The sequence below is a fragment of the Silene latifolia genome, chromosome 7, assembly GCF_048544455.1.
Source record: "Silene latifolia isolate original U9 population chromosome 7, ASM4854445v1, whole genome shotgun sequence".
NCBI lineage: Eukaryota > Viridiplantae > Streptophyta > Magnoliopsida > Caryophyllales > Caryophyllaceae > Silene > Silene latifolia.
The window spans coordinates 6,377,569-6,397,720 of record NC_133532.1 but is presented as its reverse complement, the minus strand read 5'-3'; the positions used below and the strand labels follow the sequence as shown (position 1 = coordinate 6,397,720).

At 41.3% G+C, this 20,152-nt stretch overlaps 4 protein-coding genes across 5 annotated transcripts; 3 read left to right on the top strand and 1 right to left on the bottom strand.

Moving 5' to 3' along the window:
* Positions 1 to 5,893: 5,893 nt before the first annotated feature.
* Positions 5,894 to 6,723, top strand: LOC141591513 (histone H2A-like). The gene is made up of 2 exons (XM_074411871.1): positions 5,894 to 6,180; positions 6,283 to 6,723. The coding sequence occupies exons 1-2, from the start codon at positions 5,968 to 5,970 to the stop codon at positions 6,529 to 6,531; spliced, it is 462 nt and encodes a 153-aa protein (XP_074267972.1). The 5' UTR covers positions 5,894 to 5,967; the 3' UTR covers positions 6,532 to 6,723.
* A 5,118-nt stretch (positions 6,724 to 11,841) lies between these two features.
* Positions 11,842 to 12,725, top strand: LOC141591512 (histone H2A-like). The gene is made up of 2 exons (XM_074411870.1): positions 11,842 to 12,158; positions 12,275 to 12,725. The coding sequence occupies exons 1-2, from the start codon at positions 11,946 to 11,948 to the stop codon at positions 12,542 to 12,544; spliced, it is 483 nt and encodes a 160-aa protein (XP_074267971.1). The 5' UTR covers positions 11,842 to 11,945; the 3' UTR covers positions 12,545 to 12,725.
* A 1,187-nt stretch (positions 12,726 to 13,912) lies between these two features.
* LOC141591516 (actin-depolymerizing factor 2-like) lies at positions 13,913 to 17,170 on the bottom strand. 2 transcript variants are annotated; one of them, XM_074411876.1, is made up of 4 exons: positions 16,962 to 17,140; positions 16,161 to 16,312; positions 14,714 to 14,979; positions 13,913 to 14,329 (listed from the first exon to the last, which is right to left on the bottom strand). In XM_074411876.1, exons 3-4 carry the CDS (start codon positions 14,959 to 14,961, stop codon positions 14,179 to 14,181), a joined length of 399 nt encoding a protein of 132 aa, XP_074267977.1. In that variant the 5' UTR covers positions 14,962 to 14,979; positions 16,161 to 16,312; positions 16,962 to 17,140; the 3' UTR covers positions 13,913 to 14,178. The 2 variants fall into 2 exon arrangements, with proteins under 2 accessions (XP_074267977.1, XP_074267976.1); XM_074411875.1 differs by lacking the exon at positions 16,161 to 16,312 and having other exon boundaries at positions 16,962 to 17,170.
* A 1,819-nt stretch (positions 17,171 to 18,989) lies between these two features.
* LOC141591514 (histone H2A-like) lies at positions 18,990 to 19,897 on the top strand. Its single transcript, XM_074411873.1, has 2 exons — positions 18,990 to 19,280; positions 19,476 to 19,897. Exons 1-2 carry the CDS (start codon positions 19,071 to 19,073, stop codon positions 19,722 to 19,724), a joined length of 459 nt encoding a protein of 152 aa, XP_074267974.1. The 5' UTR covers positions 18,990 to 19,070; the 3' UTR covers positions 19,725 to 19,897.
* Positions 19,898 to 20,152: the final 255 nt, after the last annotated feature.

Here is a 20,152-nt window from a genome sequence, read left to right as displayed (position 1 = left end):
AGCCATAACCCCGGTTACCTCGGCAATTGGCCGAGAGCGACGGGGACACAATGACCGGTACGCTAGAAGAATTGCTATCGAGCCATAATCCGGTTACCTCGGCAATTGGCCGAGAGCGACGGGGACACAATGACCGTTACGCTAGAAGAATTGCTATCGAGCCATAACTTGATTACCTCGGCAATTGGCCGAGAGCGACGGGGACACAATGACCGGTACGCTAGAAGAATTGCTATCGAGCCATAACCCCGGTTACCTCGGCAATTGGCCGAGAGCGACGGGGACACAATGACCGGTACGCTAGAAGAATTGCTATCGAGCCATAATCCCGGTTACCTCGGCAATTGGCCGAGAGCGACGGGGACACAATGACCGGTACGCTAGAAGAATTGCTATCGAGCCATAACCCCGATTACCTCGGGCGATTGGCGAGAGCGACGGGACACAATGACCGTACGCTAGAAGAATTGCTATCGAGCCATAACCCCGGTTACCTCGGCAATTGGCCGAGAGCGACGGGGACACAATGACCGGTACGCTAGAAGAATTGCTATCGAGCCATAATCCCGGTTACCTCGGCAATTGGCCGAGAGCGACGGGGACACAATGACCGGTACGCTAGAAGAATTGCTATAGAGCCATAACCCCGGTTACCTCGGCAATTGGCCGAGAGCGACGGGGACACAACGGTCGATACGTCAAAGACGTTGCGCAGTTGAAATATGCCTTCAAACTGCCTCGGTCATACCAAGGGTAAAAACGAAGGCACTAAGTTAATAACACAAGAGGACAAACAAAGGATTGTGATCAAGGCCTCAGCCAAGCCAAAGGCCAATGGGACAAACTTTGTTAAAATTAATTGAAAGAAGAGTACAGACGACGGCCGTCCCCATAGGGGTAAGCCTAAGCACAACCTACCAAGAAAGTTTTTACAAACAAGGAAAATAAAAGCAAAAGATTACAAACATGTCAATTGAAGCGCCAAAAGATGGCAGGGAGGAAAGGCTCAATAGTTGGCCCCCGAACAGCTAAAGCTATCCGAGATACCGGGTGAGTCTGGTGACGACCGTCCGTCTCCCTATGCCTGTTGCTGCCCTCCATCAGAGGCAGCAGCATCTTCGGTGGCCGGCTTAAGAGAAGGCTCGACATTTTCAAGCGCCTTTAGCCTCTCAGCCTCCTTTTCGGCCTCCTTTGCATCATAGGCCGCCTTGGCCAACGCTATCTGAGCCGCCTTCGCCGCTCTCCCTTCTCTCAGCAGCTACGCCAAAGATCGCCTATTTCATCCAGGAGCTGGTCATATTTATCCCACGGGAAGGTGCCGTCGGGGACGAGCTTTCTGATTGCCTCCTTGGCCGCCTCCTCGGCCTGGTCCCGGAATTGAACGCACATTTTAGGGAGGAGATCATCTTGAAGCATTTCAATATCCTTCTCTTTCTGAGCAAGGATAGCCTGTGCGTCCCTGAGCGCCTCCGCCTGGCTCTGGAACATATCCTTCCACTCGTCCCTCTTGGCAACCACGGCGTCGTAAGCACCCTTATACCTCTCCAGCTCCTCCATCATCTTGGCCGTGGCGGCATCAGCATCCTCAACCTTGGCCCTCTCGGCCCTCAGCAGCTTCTCAGCTTCCTCCACACGCTTCTCGGCGGCAAGGAGATCCCGCTTAGCCTTCTCAGCTTCCCCCCTCGCAGCAGAGAGATCAAGCTTAAGCTTTGCAGTCAGTGGCCCAGATTGGACCATGGCCTTTTCTGCTCCATGATGAGGAGAGCTAGACGGGTCCACTTCGCCAATCTCTTATATATTTTCTCCCCCTCCGCCACGAGCTCGGTGGGAGAAATCTTCGAGCCGAGGAGTCAACGGTGACATTTCTATCACCCGTCTTTCTCAATAGCCTTCTCGCTGCTTCCCGATTGTTCGGTTAGAACGCCAGCTGCCGATGGTGGATCTACAAAAAATTTGCACAAAGCATCCATGTCACCGTGCATTGACACATCAGAAAGCCTGTCATCAGGAATGTCCAACGAACCGGCTAAATCCGAACCGCAAGTTAAATCCGTACCAGTTTGGACCCTCTTAGTTGGAGGGTCATGGAGCGAGGCTTCTCTCCGAACTTGATGGAAGCGATCGGTGGCTCTTTCCTCTTCTTCGGAGAAGGGACCTTAGCAACGGTCACCTCCTCCTCAGTAATATTGATGACCTCCACATGATCCTTTTGGACCGCCGGGGTCGAAGTGGAAGTTGGCATTGATACCGCCGCCGACTTGGACGCTGCCTTCTTTGATCTCTTCGGCACGCCTCCGAGAACCCGTGCATGGGCCGTCTCCTGATCCAACCCCCTCGACTGCTTCTCCATGATTTCGTTGGGGGATAGTCTGCGATCACGCGACTCAGCCGTAGGATGCCGCTGGACAACCTTCCCGTCCTTATCAAGCCCTAGCCTCTTCAAGTCCTTCGCAGACAGATCCTGACCAAACCGATGTGCAAGAAATCAAACAAGAGTTACATAAAGAAAGTAAAAGCAAAGCTCTGAGAAAGGAACATATCAAGCAAAGATGGGCCTCACACCGACCCCACTCACCCCAGTTGAGGGCCGGTATGAGGCCGACGCGGCATAGCAGCTCATCCTGAAGAATAATCGAGTCTGGGGGCGGCCCATCCCTCCTCAAAGATCAAGCAGCCGCATTGCCCGCTTCTCATCCGCGGTGAGAGGGACAAACGAAGCGTCCATCTTAACCTTGTTACCCCGGGAGACGTGTTTCTCATACTCTTCCCGGGTCTCACACCGCAAGTAAACGGGGCTCTGAAAAGACCGAGGCAATGGATAGTCCTCCGGCACTTGGACGTACACCCATCGCCCTTGCCAGTCTTTGCAAGAAGTAAGTTTATTCACGGAGACATAGCCTGGCTCCGTCTGTACGCTATACCACCCCACTTTGCCGGATTTTGACGGCCGAAGACTATGGAGTCGGCGGAATAAGTTAACCGTAGGGGTCTCCCCCTTGAAAACACAGAGCCATACAAAGCCGACTATCGTCCTCATGGCCAACGGATGCAGTTGGGCCACGGCAACGTTCATAGCTTTGATGATGGCCATGACGTGTTCATTCAAAGGAAACCGGAGCCCATACTCCGGTGCCTCGATATGCACGCCGACATGACCGGGAGGAGGGCAGACGCCCGACCCTCCCGGGGATAACGATTTTATACCCCTCACCGAGGGAGAAGTGATCTCCGAAAAGGGTCTCTCCGGAGCTGCTTGCGAATTTATTTGTCCAGACACGGTCGAGGCCAGTCGTGCAGGCCTCACCATGATCCGGGATAGTCGTCCTCCCACCATCAACGGGAGCCCCCTCATCATCATCATTAATATCATCAGCATCATCCTCATCCTCCAACTCCTCCAGGAGGGGCAGATCAACTACAGGAGAAGGAGACCTAGGGCCCCCAAACCTTAGCGGGATGGCTTCCAGTATCCCCTCCTCGTCAAGACGCGACGGGGAACCCCCCGGCGCAGAAGTACTAGTCCCGGCATCAACAAAAGACATGTTCACAACAACTACTAACGAAATAAGAGGAGAATTTGTTTGATTACCTCGAAGAAAAACACTCGCCGGATCGAAGACTGAAGATTGGAAGAAAGAGAAGCTCTTGAAAGTTTAGAAAGATGAAGATTTTGGAGGAAAATTTGAGAAAATAAAATTGATGGCCAAAATCACGGATGAACTGCCCTATTTATAGGGAAAAGCCCATGAAGAAGAACCAATCAGGGCACAGCCCATGAAACGTCAACCAATCAGCAAACAGACACGTGTCAGACATGCAACCACGGAATGTCAATCGTTGCAACAGTTGAATGTCAATCAATGCAACAGTGACCAAGCGTATTCAATACGCCCATTCACATATCCTCGCCTGCTCATCTTCCTCAACAAAATTCCCAGGTACCTGCTCTCCGCCGGCCACATGATCGACCAAACTAGGAAGTACCGGCCGGGGGCAATAAAAAACAACCGACACTCTCAGCCCTGGTCTCGGCCGGCGTCACATTCTTTTTCCACATCGGATACAATTTACGCATCCATGTGGAGGGGGGATATGGTACGGCCTAACAAGAACCACGCCGATGCATCAGAAGACGCCGATACCAGAAATTTTGCAAAAATACTTGCGCAGAATATACGCTCAACATACATCGAAGCCCATACCACGGCATAGACTACGCTGGGGGCAAATTGATGGGGCATATTCTGCACCGCTGCTGACCAAGTCAACATATTGAGCAAGGTCAAGGGTATCCACAGCAAAGTCAACAACTTAGACAGTCTAGCCGATGCAATCCATCGGCCTGTAACCTGGGTCTCGGCCAGGCAACTGACCAGCCGGGGCACATATCCGCGTACTCATATCCAAGACCCCTCGGCCGGCCTGCCATAGGTCCATCGGCCGAGGGTAGAACCGTCTTTTCACCTGCCAGCCACTTGGCCACTTGGCCACTACGTGACAAAAGGTAAAAGCCTATAAATACTCCTCAATCCTCATTGAGGAGGAGATCCACAAATTGACCTAAAAACCACTATTCATCTGGTAATATCTCCCTTATCTCTCTACAATACACGCTTAGTCAAGTAACACATACTTAGCCCTTTAAGTTTACTGACTTGAGCGTCGGAGTGAGTACGCTCGGCAAAAGCCGAGCCCTCAGTTTGTTCAATCGTTTCAGGAGAGATCGAAGGAGGATTCGAGTAAGGACGTCTTTCTACAAGCTACGAGTGGTAACAAATATCTGCTCTGGAATTATACCCGGAACAATCATATTTCATAAGCTACTCGAAATAATCAAGATCCCGCTTCGTAAAACCGTCTCCTTCAACATAAATTACATAATAACTATCACGACACATCCTATATACGTTTACCATGTAAACCCCCTATTATTACCCATTAATTAACGATATAACTAATACTAATTAATAACCCCGATTTTTTGTGTTATATTATGCTTTTCAAATCTTTATGAAGCTTCAAGAGGTGTTCTTACAAGTTAAAACTAACTCCTTCTTTCCAAGTATCATTCACTAATATGAAATGTGCACACTTGATCAATTAATGATCACCTAAAGTACGATGTTACCGTTCTTAATTATTGGCAACCCGTAAATAAAATCCATGAGACCAGTTCCCATTTTCATATTTTAATATCTAATGGTTGTAGTAAGCCTTGTAGTCTTTTATGCCTATTTCAACTTTTTTGGCAAGGTAAATATCGCTCTGTGAATGTTATTAACGAGGTTGAGCATGTAAAAAAATACGATGTTGCAACGAGTTTGACATTGCATAAGGAACGATAATGTTAGTTAAGATAAATCGAATAGTTAAGAGTCTACCTGTATTCCTTGTTCTATTACACCAATCAAATACTCAAGGAGAAATAAATATGAAGGCACGATAAAACTTAATTTAATGTCATCTTTTATCATACCAAATGGTTAAATCATACGGAGTAATTAATAGTAGTCCACTAAAACAATATAAAAAATAGAATTATACGAAATTTCAAATTAACTATACTAAATACAATTATAAATTTGTAATATATGAATTAGATTTTTTGTGTAATTTTACATTTATTAATATCTCCCCAAAAGACCATTAACATGTTGAGAGAATGAGAGCCAAATCAAATAATCGAAAATTTAAACTCAAAAGAGTGAAAAACAAAGGCGGGATAAAACGAAATTCAAACAAATTCACACTACTCTCTCATTGGTCAATCTCAAAACACACGGATTGCCACACCTAAACTCTCAATCTCAACCGTTGATTTCTTCCACACCAAACTCCACCTCATCAATCCGTGTCCTTCCCCACTCACTATAAATACATTTCCTCATCCTCAACATTTTCCACAACAATCTCAACCATTCTCTCATCACTTCTCTGAAATATCCCAACCAAACCCAATATCGTGAAATGGATGCTACTGGTGGAAAGGCGAAGAAGGGTGCAGCTGGAAGGAAAGCCGGCGGTCCAAAGAAGAAGTCAGTCACTAGGTCAATCAAAGCCGGTCTTCAATTCCCGGTCGGTCGTATTGGAAGGTACTTGAAGAAAGGCCGGTATGCTCAGCGTGTCGGATCTGGTGCTCCGGTTTACTTGGCTGCTGTTCTTGAGTACCTTGCTGCTGAGGTATATACAATTTGAACTTTAATTTTGATTTTTCTGTCTCAATCATTTCTTTACCTTTGATTAAATTAATTTCTGCTCACAATTATGATTGTGTGATTTTAGGTATTGGAATTGGCGGGAAATGCGGCACGTGACAACAAGAAGAACAGGATAATCCCAAGGCACGTGCTACTGGCAATAAGGAACGATGAAGAGCTCGGAAAGCTGTTAGCTGGAGTGACAATTGCACATGGAGGAGTGTTGCCGAACATTAACCCGATTCTGTTGCCTAAGAAAGCTGCTGAGAAGTCACCAAAGGAACCTAAGTCTCCATCCAAGGCGACTAAATCGCCAAAGAAAGCTGCTGCTTAAGGACTGATTTTAAGTTATTTGAAGTGATTTGTGTATGTAATCAATCTTATTAGGGTTTCGGAATAGTTTAGTATCGGTAGTAGTATGGTGGTATCGTATTTTAGAGTTGATTTCTGATCGATTCTCGTATTTTGTGTTATCTGAAGTGTTATGAATGGAACATTTATGATATATAAAACTTCAGTTCAGGCCTCTTTTGAGTTGATTGTTTTCTTTAATTTTGCTGCTTTTGTTTATCAACTGCTTTTCTATCGATGTTGATCAGTAGATGTGATTTCGGTGTATGTTCCGATTCTGCAATTCACTTTGTATTGCTGGTGAGTGCTGCCGACTTTGGTGTTCAATTATATCAATATTTTTTACGGAGTTTGTACTGTACTGAAACTCCGGCGTTTGAACTCTGGAGTTTGTGCTGCCGACTACGAATGGAATTTTGATTACGAATGGAACTGGTTTCCTGTAATTAATGGCCCATTGTGTAGTAATTGAAAGTATTAGGGATAAACGGAATCATGAGTCTCTTAATTTTATCAGCATCTCAGTCGTAACATACAAGTGATGGAGCTAAGATCCTCTCCATTTCCTAAAAAGAAATGGAGAGGCCATTTCCTATCAACGGATAGAATTGCATCCTGCTAATATCGAACGGTTCAAGATTTATGCAACAAATTAAAGGTTTAATAGGATGTAGAGAGGAAAATATTATTAAATGGGTTTGTGAGAGGAATTGGAGAGAAAGAAATAGAGAGGATCTTAATTGCAAGTGATGCAAGTTTGCATCAACCGTTGAGAAATGTCAGTAAGACTGTGAATCGGAATCATGAGGCTCTTAATTGTATCTGTATCTCAGTCGTAATATAATTACTCTCACGCAATTCTGTCAGCGCATCAACTTTCTAGATCTGTTCCTGCAAACTGTAAGACTTTGTTGTGCTGGTCACTGATGCGCGGTTTTATGCTTAATCTCAAAGCCTCCTGTTTGTGCTCGAACAATAGTTTCACTTACCATTTAAGCTATGCAGTCAGGCACTCAGGCACTACAAACTCGCAAAGTTATTCACAGGTACTCTAAGATGTGCATGCTATCACACCCATTTACATATCATGATACATGAAACTCAGTAAAGAACCAATTTGATTCATATTTGAGTTGGAAGAGAAGGAATGTCCCGAGAATTTCCAGATTCTGAGACTCGTAGATGGACCATCAAGCTTCAAAATCGAAAAATATTCACCTCACCAAAACAAAGCTGGCGATTTGGACATACTGATATCGATCACACAACAATTCAACTACCATAACTCCCTCACATTAGTCGCAGAGTAAATGGATCTACAAATCAAATTTACAACTCGAGACAAGTTTGATGGCGTCAAATCAAATTTCAACAAAAAAACAGACTAAAATAAACACTTATGCAATGGATTCTGGAAATTTGGAATGCGTAATCACAGATATAGACCATTTCCATCTCACATAAGAAATGCTCCCCGGAAACAATTCTGAAGTACATTTCACAGAATTACACTTACATTCATAACATGGAAAATTCGTACAGCAAGAAACCATGAGCAAATGCTAGAAGCACTCAATTATCCTCCCAAGCTGATTAATCTGATCATGTAGTGTGTGAATACTCTTAGTTTTTCTATTGTTCTTAATGCGCAACTCATGGGTTTTTCATAAGGTTGCAGAGGATTGAGACAAGGGAACCTATGTCTCTGATACTACTTAAATAGTTTGAGACTAAAGAGAACAAAAAGCAGGGAAATAAATGTAAATAAGGGAAGAATAGTTGTTGAATTAATGAAATTGATAGGCTATTACATAGCAAATTCTACACTGAATGATTCACTTGAGAATTAACTCCTAAATACACTAGAATAGTAATTTTTCTAAATGCTTTATTCTCACCTAGGATCCTGTTGGAAATAGGGGCTTATTTAGCCAAAATGAATTTTTTCAATTGTCCCAAATTGGTGAGGAAGTCTGAGATTTATGGGTTTATATAACTCCTCACACTTTATACCATCACTAGTGGGTCAAGGGAGCCTTTTGTGGAGGGCATGCAAGGTGCTTACTTTAGCTCGCACACGTGCCCGAGCCCGGCCTGGCCCGAATTCGAGATTCGGGATTCGGCAATCGTCTGTGCCGGGCTATGCCTACCTTTTTGGGCCGGATCCGAACTGTGTTGTGGCCTTTGTTTTGTGTTTGTTAGCAGAGTTGAAAGGTCAGTCAAACTGACTGTTAGTGGGGAGAGTGGGCGTTTCTGGAAGGCAGCAGTAGTGTAATCCTTGAGGAACTACCGGTCATTTGCTGATCGCCACCACGGTCATACCGGAAATAGTTTTCAAGGCAGTGATTCTCTTCCACGTCACTACTAATCTCGTTCGGTATTTCCGTTCCTTCTTTTCATTGTTACTGCACTATCCGAATAACAGATCCCACTTAAATAGTGAAGCTTCCTTGGAGCACAATCACAGAATATGATAGTACCAAGACAGCTTAGTGTTTGGCATTTAGCTAATTAAACGGCTAGATTATTTTAGTGGTCCTAATGAGGTAGTACTTCTGGTGCCTCCACCCTTACTCCATAAGCTGGCTCAATCCTATTGGTGGAGCACATATATTCGCTCCTTTCATTCTGTTATGCATAGCTCGCATTCCCTCATCTCTAAATTTGGTGATTATTAATTTGGTAACATTTGCATCTCCCCCCATTGGAATGACTTTTGGCGCGCAAATTAGTTGGTTGAGGTCTGCATTAACTTCACTTGTTTCGACTATATCAATACCCTCTTCTTAAGAAAATCCTTGTCCCCAAGGATTAAAATTAGGAAATTTTTTTTCAAGTCATAGAGATATTCCTAAGTGGAGTCTTCTAAGGAAGAGTTAGCCCATTTGACTAAGACATTGGTTACATTAATTCTCTCCCTTTTCACAAATTTCCTTGCAATGATCAATTCAGGTTCTTCTGGTGAATCACGAGGATCTTCAGTGTTGACTGGTGTAGTCCCATAATAGCCTTTGAGTAGAGACACGTGGAAAGTAGAGTGAATTTTTGCACCATGAGCTAGTGTTAATTTGTATGTCACTTTACCAATTCTCTGTAGAATGTGATATGGTCCATAATACCTTTTGGCTAACTTTTGATTTCCCCTGCTGACCACTGTGCTCTGCCTGTATGGTTGGAGTTTAAGGTACACATAGTCTCCTACATTAAACTTCCTGTCACTTCTTTTCTTGTCTGCCTCCTGCTTCATTCTATTTTGAGCCCTAGCAAGGTTCATCCCCACACTGAGCATGGCCTCTTCTCTTGTCATCATAGTCCTATCTACTGCATCGACCTTACTGTCACCAAGCATGTAAGGTAAGTGTAAGGGGGCTGGGTGCCCAGACAATACCTCATAGTGAGTCATTCTTAGGGCAGTGTGGCAGAAAGTGTTATACTAGTATTCGGCTCATGGTAACCACTTACACCAATCTACAAGAGCCTCACTACAAAAGCATCTAAGGTAAGTTTCAAGGCATCTATTTAGTACCTCTATTTGCCCATCAGATTAAGGATGATAGGCAGAAGTTGTGTGTAAGTTCACTCCATGGATGATGAATAATTCCTGCCATAATTACTTAGGAATATTGAATCCCTGTCTGAAATTATCTTCTCACACACTCCATGATGCTTGTAGACATTGTCAAAATAGGCATGTGCTACCTTAGTGGCTGTATATGGGTGTTGTAGGGCTATGAAGTGGGCTGATTTACTAAGTCTATCAACCACTACCATAATTGAGTCCAATTCCATAGATTTAAGTAGGCCATTTATGAAATCTATACTGACTCGAGTCCATATTATGTGTGGGATGGGAATGGGTTGCAACTTCCCAGGAGTGGCATGAATCTCATCTTTACACTGTTGGCACACATCACATTGTTGGATATGGGTGTGGATGTCCTTTTTCATTCCCTTCCAGTAGAAACTTTGCTTAAGCCTCTAATTTGTGACCTCAACCCCATAATGCCCTCCTTGTAAGGTATTGTGCATCATAGCAATAAGCTCTTGCGGTAAGTTTCCATAATTCCTTAAGACAAATCTCCCATTTCTTTAAGTTGTTCCTCTTTCCAAGTATATTTCCTGTGTAACAATGAGTCCCTTTGGAGATCTGAGATAACGGTGGCAACCTTCTCATCTTGTTCCCATGAGGTTTGAATGGTGCTGTATAGATCAGTATTTAGGGTACTAACAAACAATTGAGCCAATTCTGCAATGCTCACCCTTGACAAGGCTTCTGCTGCCACATTCTCTTTCCCTTTCTTATAGACAATTTCATAGTCATACCCAATGAGTTTTGCTAGCCATTTCTGCTGTAGGGGATTGGTGACCCTTTGTTCCAGCATATACTTAAGATTTTGGTAATCTGTTTTGATCACAAATGGTCTCTCTGCCAAGTATTGGTTCCACTCGGTAATATCATGTATGATGGCCAGGAGTTATTTCTCATAAATAGACATAGTTTGGTGTCTTGGTGCTAGGGCCTTGTAAGCTATGGGGTGGTGATCTTGCATTAGCATAACCCCAATTTCTTCTCCTGAGGCATCTGTTTCCACTACAAATGGTTTAGAAAAATTAGGTAATGCCAGGACGGGTGCCGTTGTCATCAAATCCTTCAAATGCCTCATGTGCATTAAAATTCCAATGGAACCCATCCCTTTTTAACAAGTTAGTCAGAGGTTTACTGATTATACCATAATTATGTATAAATCTTCTATAATACCCTGTTAACCCCAAGAATCAGTCGGCTTACCATTAATGAGCACAATGTAATTAACGGATTTAACACATCACATAACATTATCAATCCATCTATTATGAAATCCCATCCGAACCAGAACTTTCTCAAGGAAATCCCATTCAACCCGATCATAGGCCTTCGACATGTCAAGTTTTAATGCCATATGGCCGCCCCCACCTCTTAAATTCTTCATATGATGAAGTAGTTCGAAAGGAATAAGTATATTATCAGTAATCAGACGTCCTAACGTAAAAACACTTCGATTTTCTAAAACAATATTCCCCAAATTTTTTTATAAGTTTATTAGCCAAAACCTTCAACACCAACTTGCACAACATATTGCATAAACTAATTGGCAATATTCTGATAGAATGATAAATAGAATCAAGGGTGGATTGGTGGAACACACACGGATCGCCACACCTAAACTCTCAATCTCAACCGTCGATTTCTTCCCCACCAAAATCCACCTCATCAATCCGTGTCCTTCCCCACTCACTATAAATACATTTCTTCATCCTCAACATTTTCCACAACAATCTCAACCATTCTCTCTACACAAACCCTCTCAATCTCTCACTACTTCTCTGAAATATCCTAACCAAACCCGATATCGTAAAATGGATACTACCAGCGGAAAGGCGAAGAAGGGTGCAGCTGGAAGGAAAGCCGGCGGTCCAAAGAAGAAGTCAGTTACCCGGTCCATCAAAGCCGGTCTTCAGTTCCCGGTTGGTCGTATTGGAAGGTACTTGAAGAAAGGTCGCTATGCTCAACGTGTCGGTTCTGGTGCTCCGGTTTACTTGGCTGCTGTTCTCGAGTACCTTGCTGCTGAGGTATATATACAATTCAAACTTTAATTTTGATTTTTCCGTCTCAATCATTTGTTTAATTAAATTAATTTTGATTTTTCTCAATCATTTATTAATTTGTTTACGATTGCGTGATTTAGGTGTTGGAATTGGCGGGAAATGCGGCACGTGACAACAAGAAGAACAGGATAATCCCAAGGCACGTGTTGCTAGCAATAAGGAATGATGAAGAACTCGGAAAGCTGTTAGCTGGAGTGACAATTGCACATGGAGGAGTGTTACCGAACATTAACCCGATTCTGTTGCCTAAGAAAGCTGCTGAGAAGTCTCCTAAGGAACCTAAGTCTCCATCCAAGGCTGCCAAATCGCCATCCAAGGCCGCGAAATCGCCAAAGAAAGCTGCTGCTTAAGGAGTGATATTAAGTGATTCGTGTATGTAATCAATCTAATTAGGGTTTCGGAATAGTTTAGTATCGGTAGTGGTAACTGGTTATGGTGGTATCGAGTTGATTTCTGATCGATTCTAGTATTTTGTATTCTCTGAAGTGTTATGAATGAAACTTTTATGAAGTATAAACTTCAGTTCAGGCATCTTTCGAGTTGAATGTTTTCTATCGTTGTTGATCCGTAGATGTGATTTCGGTGTATGTTGCTCAGTGATGGGTTTATCAGTTATTTATTCCAGTCTTGTTACAAAATCTTGAGTTATAGAAGCGAGTTTTAACTAACTGCTTGTGCGATTCACTTTTGTATTATTGGCGACTGGTGCAGACTACTGGTGTTCAATTATATCAATAATATTCTTATATCAATAATATTCAGATTTTGCACTGTACTGATACTCTTGGAGTCTGAGCTCTGTAAGATGAATGTTGATGGATGTATTATTTGCAGTACATTCAGAAAGAGAAACGGAAGTCCTGGAGGACGTTTCTTCTACTTGGTCTAGGTTTGAGAACTGAGAGCAATCCCTGGATCAACCATTGAGAAAAGTCAGTAAGACCGTGAATCGGAATCATGAGACTCTCAATTGTATCAGCATCTCAGTCATATAATATAATAACTCCTACGCAATTGTGTCAGCACATCAACTTTAAGAACTGTTTCTGCAAACAGTAAGAATTTGGTGTGCTGGTCACTGATGCGCGGTTTTCCCTTAGTTCAGCAATTTTTATCTTTTAGGTTCTATGCCTAATCTCCAAGCCTCATGACTGATAAACATGAAGTGGCAGTGAAGAATCAAACCCCATTGATCACAACTATTCATCAATTATCCACTATGGACAATAGTTTCACTCGCCATTCAAATTTCAGAATAAGGCACTACAAACTCGCAAAGTTATCCACAGGTTCTGTAAGATGTGCACGATACTAGCTAAAACAGCGTAACAGAACGAAATTTATCACACCCATTTATATATCATGATACATGAAACCCAGTAGTGAACCAATTTGATTGATATTTCAGTTGGAAGAGAAGGAATGTCGCGAGAATTTCCAGATTCTCAAACTCACAGATGGACCCATCACGCTTCGAAAATGAAAAATATTCACCTCACAGAAGAGAGTATTTGTATAAAGGGGAGACCTGAACAACCAATACAGGCATTGTGCCGAGACACTAAAACAAAGCTGGCGATTTGGACATACTGATATCGATCACACAACAATTCAACTCAAATTTACAACTGGAGAAAAGTTCAATGGCGTCAAATCAAATTTCGACAAAAGATCAGACTAAAATAAACACTTACGCAATGGATTATGGAAATTTGGAATTTGCGTAATCAAACAAATATAGACCATTTCCATCTCACATAACAAATGCTCCCCGGAACCAGTTCTGAAGTACATTTCACAGAAGTATATTGATCTAGATAGGCAGGCATAGCCACACTTCACAAGATTTATAAGGTCAAACTCAGAAATTTAAGCAATATAACAGCCGGCGTCCACCATCAACAAACTATTAATGTCACATTCTTTACACATTTGGTAAGAGCATGCAAGAAAGGTAAAACATGCTCATCACTAGCAAGCTGAATCAACGTGCGCGATCCTTGAATACATCTAAACCCATCTCTGTAGGATCAGTTGCTTGCAACTCTACCTGAATGCCATCCAACTCCCTCTTGAATCTGTCCTTCGAGCTTGCATATATCATTTTGCTTCTCACCTTTGCTGTGTCAGGAGACCTTCATAAAGAATCCAAATTAGCCATGCAACTTAGACTTCTCAAATCTCATATTCCATCTTGCAGCCTTGACAGACACTGGACACTTCAGACACTAGTAAAACTGTAAAAGTCCATAACATATTAACATCCGAAAGTTCATAAATGGTCGAGTAAGACACTTAGACGCATCCGCATAAGATAACTCTAATTATTTCGGGACCACGCAAGCCTCGCATTATTCCGTCTTATTAGATAAAGGCGCGACCACGCAAGCCTCACATTATTTCATCATGAGACTGTGTTACGGAAGATTAATTGGAAAGAGTTATCTCTAACAAAATCACTTACCTTCTGGTAGCTATGAAAGGGATTGAACTAACTAAGATGCAAGTCAAACATTTACCATGCAATGAAAAAAATCTTGCTTTTTTGGCAATTCTCCTCCGTCACAAAATCGAAGTCGAAAACAGCATAGCGGCATTCATCAGCTGGAAGTGCTTTAGTGAAATCTTCATAAGTGTCAGCTGGCATCCCCAACTTCTCAACAATTACCTGCTTTTGCTCCATCTCAATCTTGAATACAATGAAGCGGTATGTGCGCTTAGCTTTCAAATCCAGAAAATTCAGCTTGCAATCATCATGCACAGCCATCCCAGAAGCTGCGTTAGCCTGTTTATTGTGCAGAAAAGGGAGAAAAAGATCTAATTGGATAGCAAAAGAACTTACGCACGACAGCGAGGGCACAACATGACACCAGTATATCCATAAGACCATAAACAAGTTAAAACAAATACACTGACAGCATTTTAGAGTGAGTAAGACAGTGCAGCTCAGAACCTATTTAAATTGAGTTACGTCTGTTACACCCTCTTCGCCAACACCGCCATTTCATACTAAGGCGAAAAGCCACTGTCTATTACATCCCAGATCCCATGTTGAAATTCTGAATTCCACTATATCTCTAGCAAAGAAGAACCGATTCGCTCACGTAAAACTTAAACAAACTGCCATTTACATTATCTACAAATACTAAAAGGTACATACATTCTCATTAGAGTGTGTTTGGATAGCAAAAGTGGAGAGAAAGGGGGGTGGGGGGGGGGGGAATGGAGTGTGGGTGTTTGGATACAATTTCCCTCCAAATCTTGCCTATTGTGGAGAGATTTTGATTTGCCTTGGAGGAGGGAAAATGAATCCCTCCAAATCCTTCTCCCTCCATTTCCCTCCACCCTTATTTTCTATCCAAACAAGGGATTTTAAATCCCCTACTCCCCCTCCCTTTCTTTTCTCTTGAAATCTCTCAATCCACACCCTAAAAGATCGACAAAAATCTCATCTCTTCATCAAATAATATCTAAATGGACATTCTTACTTGCCTCATGATCGAGCATAGCATGATTTTGGAATCAGAATTTTCGGACCACCGAATCTCATATGCTATCAACTCCATAATACATTATATCTGATACGCACTAACGCACCGAACACACGAAGAACAGAGGAATGGCTATTTAGTAATTCTACCTCCTATTTTGTTTATCCTTTTCCGTAGAGCTATATAAAGCCTAATGGGGCTAATGCTAAGCTACTTTTTAAAATTCTCTTTTGAATAAATGAATCATTTCTTTGTACTCCCTCTGTTCCGGTCATTTGTTGTCCTTTGGTTTTGGCACAAAGACGAAAGAAAGAGGAGAGGGCCAATTATTAAATGACAAGTGTACCAAATTGAGTGTGTAGTATCAAATAACTCATCAAATACAATCCAAAAATAGAAAGGACAACAATTGATTGACACGCCCAAAAAATGGAAAAAGACAACAAATGACCAAGACGGAGGGAGTATCACTTACATTCCTTTCCTATTCCGTGAATTACATAGCTTAATCCGAGTCAATTCCAACCGATCAATGAAGATTAGCTTTATATTACTAGCCTATCAAGAATCAGCTACTCAGCTGATACAGCCCAAAATTTGCCAAATGTCCACAACAATCAGACATTACTACGATGCAAGATTATCAATCAATTACCAAATTACGAAGCTTAACAACTACCTGAAGTGCAAACCCTAGACCAACACTCAGCTTAAAACCTAAATTATTAAAATGCTGCTCAACGTTAGATGATCATTTTTCAATCAGCTAATCAATCACCAATTAAATACAAGAACTACATGAATCCACATACAATTCTAACACGTACGCGGTATAATTATATGAACTACTGAATCATTTACAGGTAAAATTATCTAATTGAAACTAATTAATTATTAAAATGCTCAATCCTAATATAATCATTTTCAAATCAGCTAATCAATCATTAAACTAAATACGATAATTACATGAATTTACTGATAATTCTAACTCGACAATCATCTAATTATAAACTAATCAGCAATTTACATGTAAAATCATCTAATTATAAACTAATCAGCAATCCGATAATCAAAGTATCAATAAAATAATACTCACCCTGTCTCAATCATTTGTTTAACTTAGAATACAATACCTCTCAAAATGAATATAAAACGTAAACAAATGACTGGGACGGAAAGAGTGTAGACTAAATTACACAAGAATACGCATCAATTAGTCACAGTAAAATATTCAACAGTAAAAAGTACGGAGAGATAGAGATCGGTGAAGAATTACCATGGTGAAAAAGATAGTGAAGTGATAGGAGAATGCGGTGAAAATGGAGGAGATAGATTTAGATAATATAGCGGGAGAGATATTTGAGGGGGAAATGAAGAGTGTGAAGACTGCGTATAAACCAAGTTCAAGGCAATTAAACGGTGTTTGCGCAAGTGTGTGTCCAGTGTCTTATTGCGCTACTTTATCCCAATTTAATATCCACCCATATATATCAATTTCATTTTCTCTATAATAATGAGTTAATAATAATAACACAAATTCTCATTATAGACGGACACTATCCGTCTATACGTATAGACGGATACCATTTCCCCTCACAAAATACTCATTTGCATAAAGTGGGAAGCACATGGGGGGTGCCCCACCTTGTCCCCCTACCCATTTTATTAGAGGTCTTTACTCGTCTGTTCGCCCCACCCGTCTATACCAAGACCTATTGTAATAATAATACTCTCACCCTCTTGATTAATTATTATTCTTTAGTTTGCTACAATCTTAGGAGGAGATCAATTGTTAAATGACAATGGATTAAATTATGTGTGAATAATCAAATTGCTAAACAATTACATCCTTAAAATAGAAATGACAGCAATTAACCGAGACATCCAAAAATGGAATAATTATTACTTCATCTGTTCCGGTCATTTGTTTGTTTATTCTATTTCGGGTGACTAAGTCATTTATTTTCCTTTATATTATAATAATGTCTTTGATGGCAATGAGCTCATTCACACTCAATTAATAATTAAACCATTCTCCTTTCCTTGATTTTTGAGTAAAGGACGCGAGTAATTTAGTCGGGAAGTTCTCGTACTATTTATATTGTGTTACTTATAAATATGATATTTCATCTTTACACTCCCTTCAAGTCTTGGACTTGATGCTTCTTCCTTGTGTCTAACCCAAGTCAACCTTGGGCTCTGATACCATTTGCTACGAGGGAAGCGTCAATACTTTTGTATGTCGGATTTTTGCTACACCGGTGTCCATGGTTCATATTATTACGATATTGTTCGTTTTCGGCCAAGCCTCATCGATTTATTCCTGGTCTTCTTCCTAGAAGGCCTCGTACTATTTATATTTTGTGGTACTTCTAAAGATGGTCTTTCATCTTTATACTATCGATGTGAAACATGAGTTTGCACTTTAATAAAGGTAGACAAAAATCTCATTTGTTTTACAAAATCCACGAACTACAATTCATTTGCTTTTGAAGGAGTAATCAAACACCCTCGTTAGGTGTAACTATCCCCGTAATGAGGTATAAAACACAACTTTAAATAACTTTGGACAATGTTTTTGTCACTGCCATAACGGTATCTCATTTAAATAACTGGGTAAAATGATTTTACACAAAGTTGAATAATACTTTGTATTAAATCACTTACTATTATAATTATCAAAAGAGCATCCTTTATAAAAGGCGTTTAATACATTTTTTTTAAAATTACTTAGGTGAATAATATAAGCGATTTACAATAAATTTGTATAAACCGTCTAGTTAAAAACTACTCCCTCCATTCAACTCCACTTTACAAGTTTCTTTTATCACGTTTGCCAACACAGCTTTTACACGATAAATATCATTAGCTGTGTATTTGCAAAAATTATAAAAGTTAGATATTTTTAATGTCTTTCTTAAAGCATTTAATCAAATAAGATCCCACATGAATATATTTTCACTTATGTGTCGAGAGAAAATTGAAGTTGAATGTCCGCTTGTGAATAGTGCGCAAAATAGAAAGTTGCAAAGTGGAGTTGAATGGAGGGAAAATGCCTTATTTTAGCCCAAAGAATAAAAAAAAAGTTACGACCTAGCCCAAAGTCCAAAACAACCCATAAACAAATCCTCAAATAACACTAACTACTCTCTCATTGGTCAATCCAAATAAACACGGATCGCTCCACCTAAAATAAATCCTCACCGTTGATTAATCTAATCTCACATTCCACGTCACCGATCCGTGCCTTCAAACATCTCACCACCTCAAACAAACCCACTATATATACCCACACTCATTTCCTTCCAAATCACAACACACCCACTTCTATCACTACTCACAAAATAAACCGAACAAACCAAAAACACTAACCCAACCGAAGAAAATGGATTCAACCGGAGGAAAGAAGAAGGGAGCAGCTGGAAGGAAAGCCGGCGGTCCAAAGAAGAAGTCAGTTACCCGGTCCATCAAAGCCGGTCTTCAGTTCCCGGTTGGTCGTATTGGAAGGTACTTGAAGAAAGGTCGGTATGCTCAGCGGGTCGGATCTGGTGCTCCGGTTTACTTGGCTGCTGTTCTTGAGTACCTTGCTGCTGAGGTATATATACAATTCAACTTTAATTTTGATTTTTCAATCTCAATCATTTGTTTACTTTGATTAAATTAAATTCCGCTCACAATGTATACACACAATTGAACTTTGATTTTGATTTGTCGGTCTCAATCATTTCTTTACCTTTGATTTTGATTTTTCCGTCTCAATTATTAATTATTTTACGATTGTTTGAATCAGGTGTTGGAATTGGCGGGAAATGCGGCACGTGACAACAAGAAGAACAGAATAATCCCAAGGCACGTGCTACTGGCAATAAGGAACGATGAAGAGCTTGGAAAGCTGCTAGCCGGAGTGACAATTGCTCATGGAGGAGTTTTGCCAAATATAAACCCGATTCTGTTGCCTAAGAAGACTGCTGAGAAGTCACCCAAGGAGCCTAAATCGCCTTCCAAAGCTGCCAAATCGCCAAAGAAAGCTGCTGCTTAAGGACTGATTTTAAGTGACTTGTGTATGTAATCAAGCTAATTAGGGGGTTTGGGATTAGTTAGTGTCGTTGGTTGTAGTGGTATGGTATGGTTTTGGAGTCGATTCTCGACTTTTGTATTTGCTCAGGTGCTTCGATTGCAAGTTAGATTATATATGAATTTCAGTTTCTTCAATGTTTTATCGTAGTTTCTGTGTTGAATTGTTCTCAATAAGCATCAGTTTATCTGATTTATTCGATACTCGTTCCGTCTCAAATTCATCGTTTCATTTGTCTTTCAATACATTTGCCCTCTCTCTCTTTCAATTGCGTTCAGTAAGTTGAGGTTTGTAGCATAATGCTGAACAATGCTTGGCTTGCTGAAGGTTTTTGTTATGGAATCGTGATTCACGACTCACGAGTTAAAATAAGTTATGAAGTAGAAGCATTC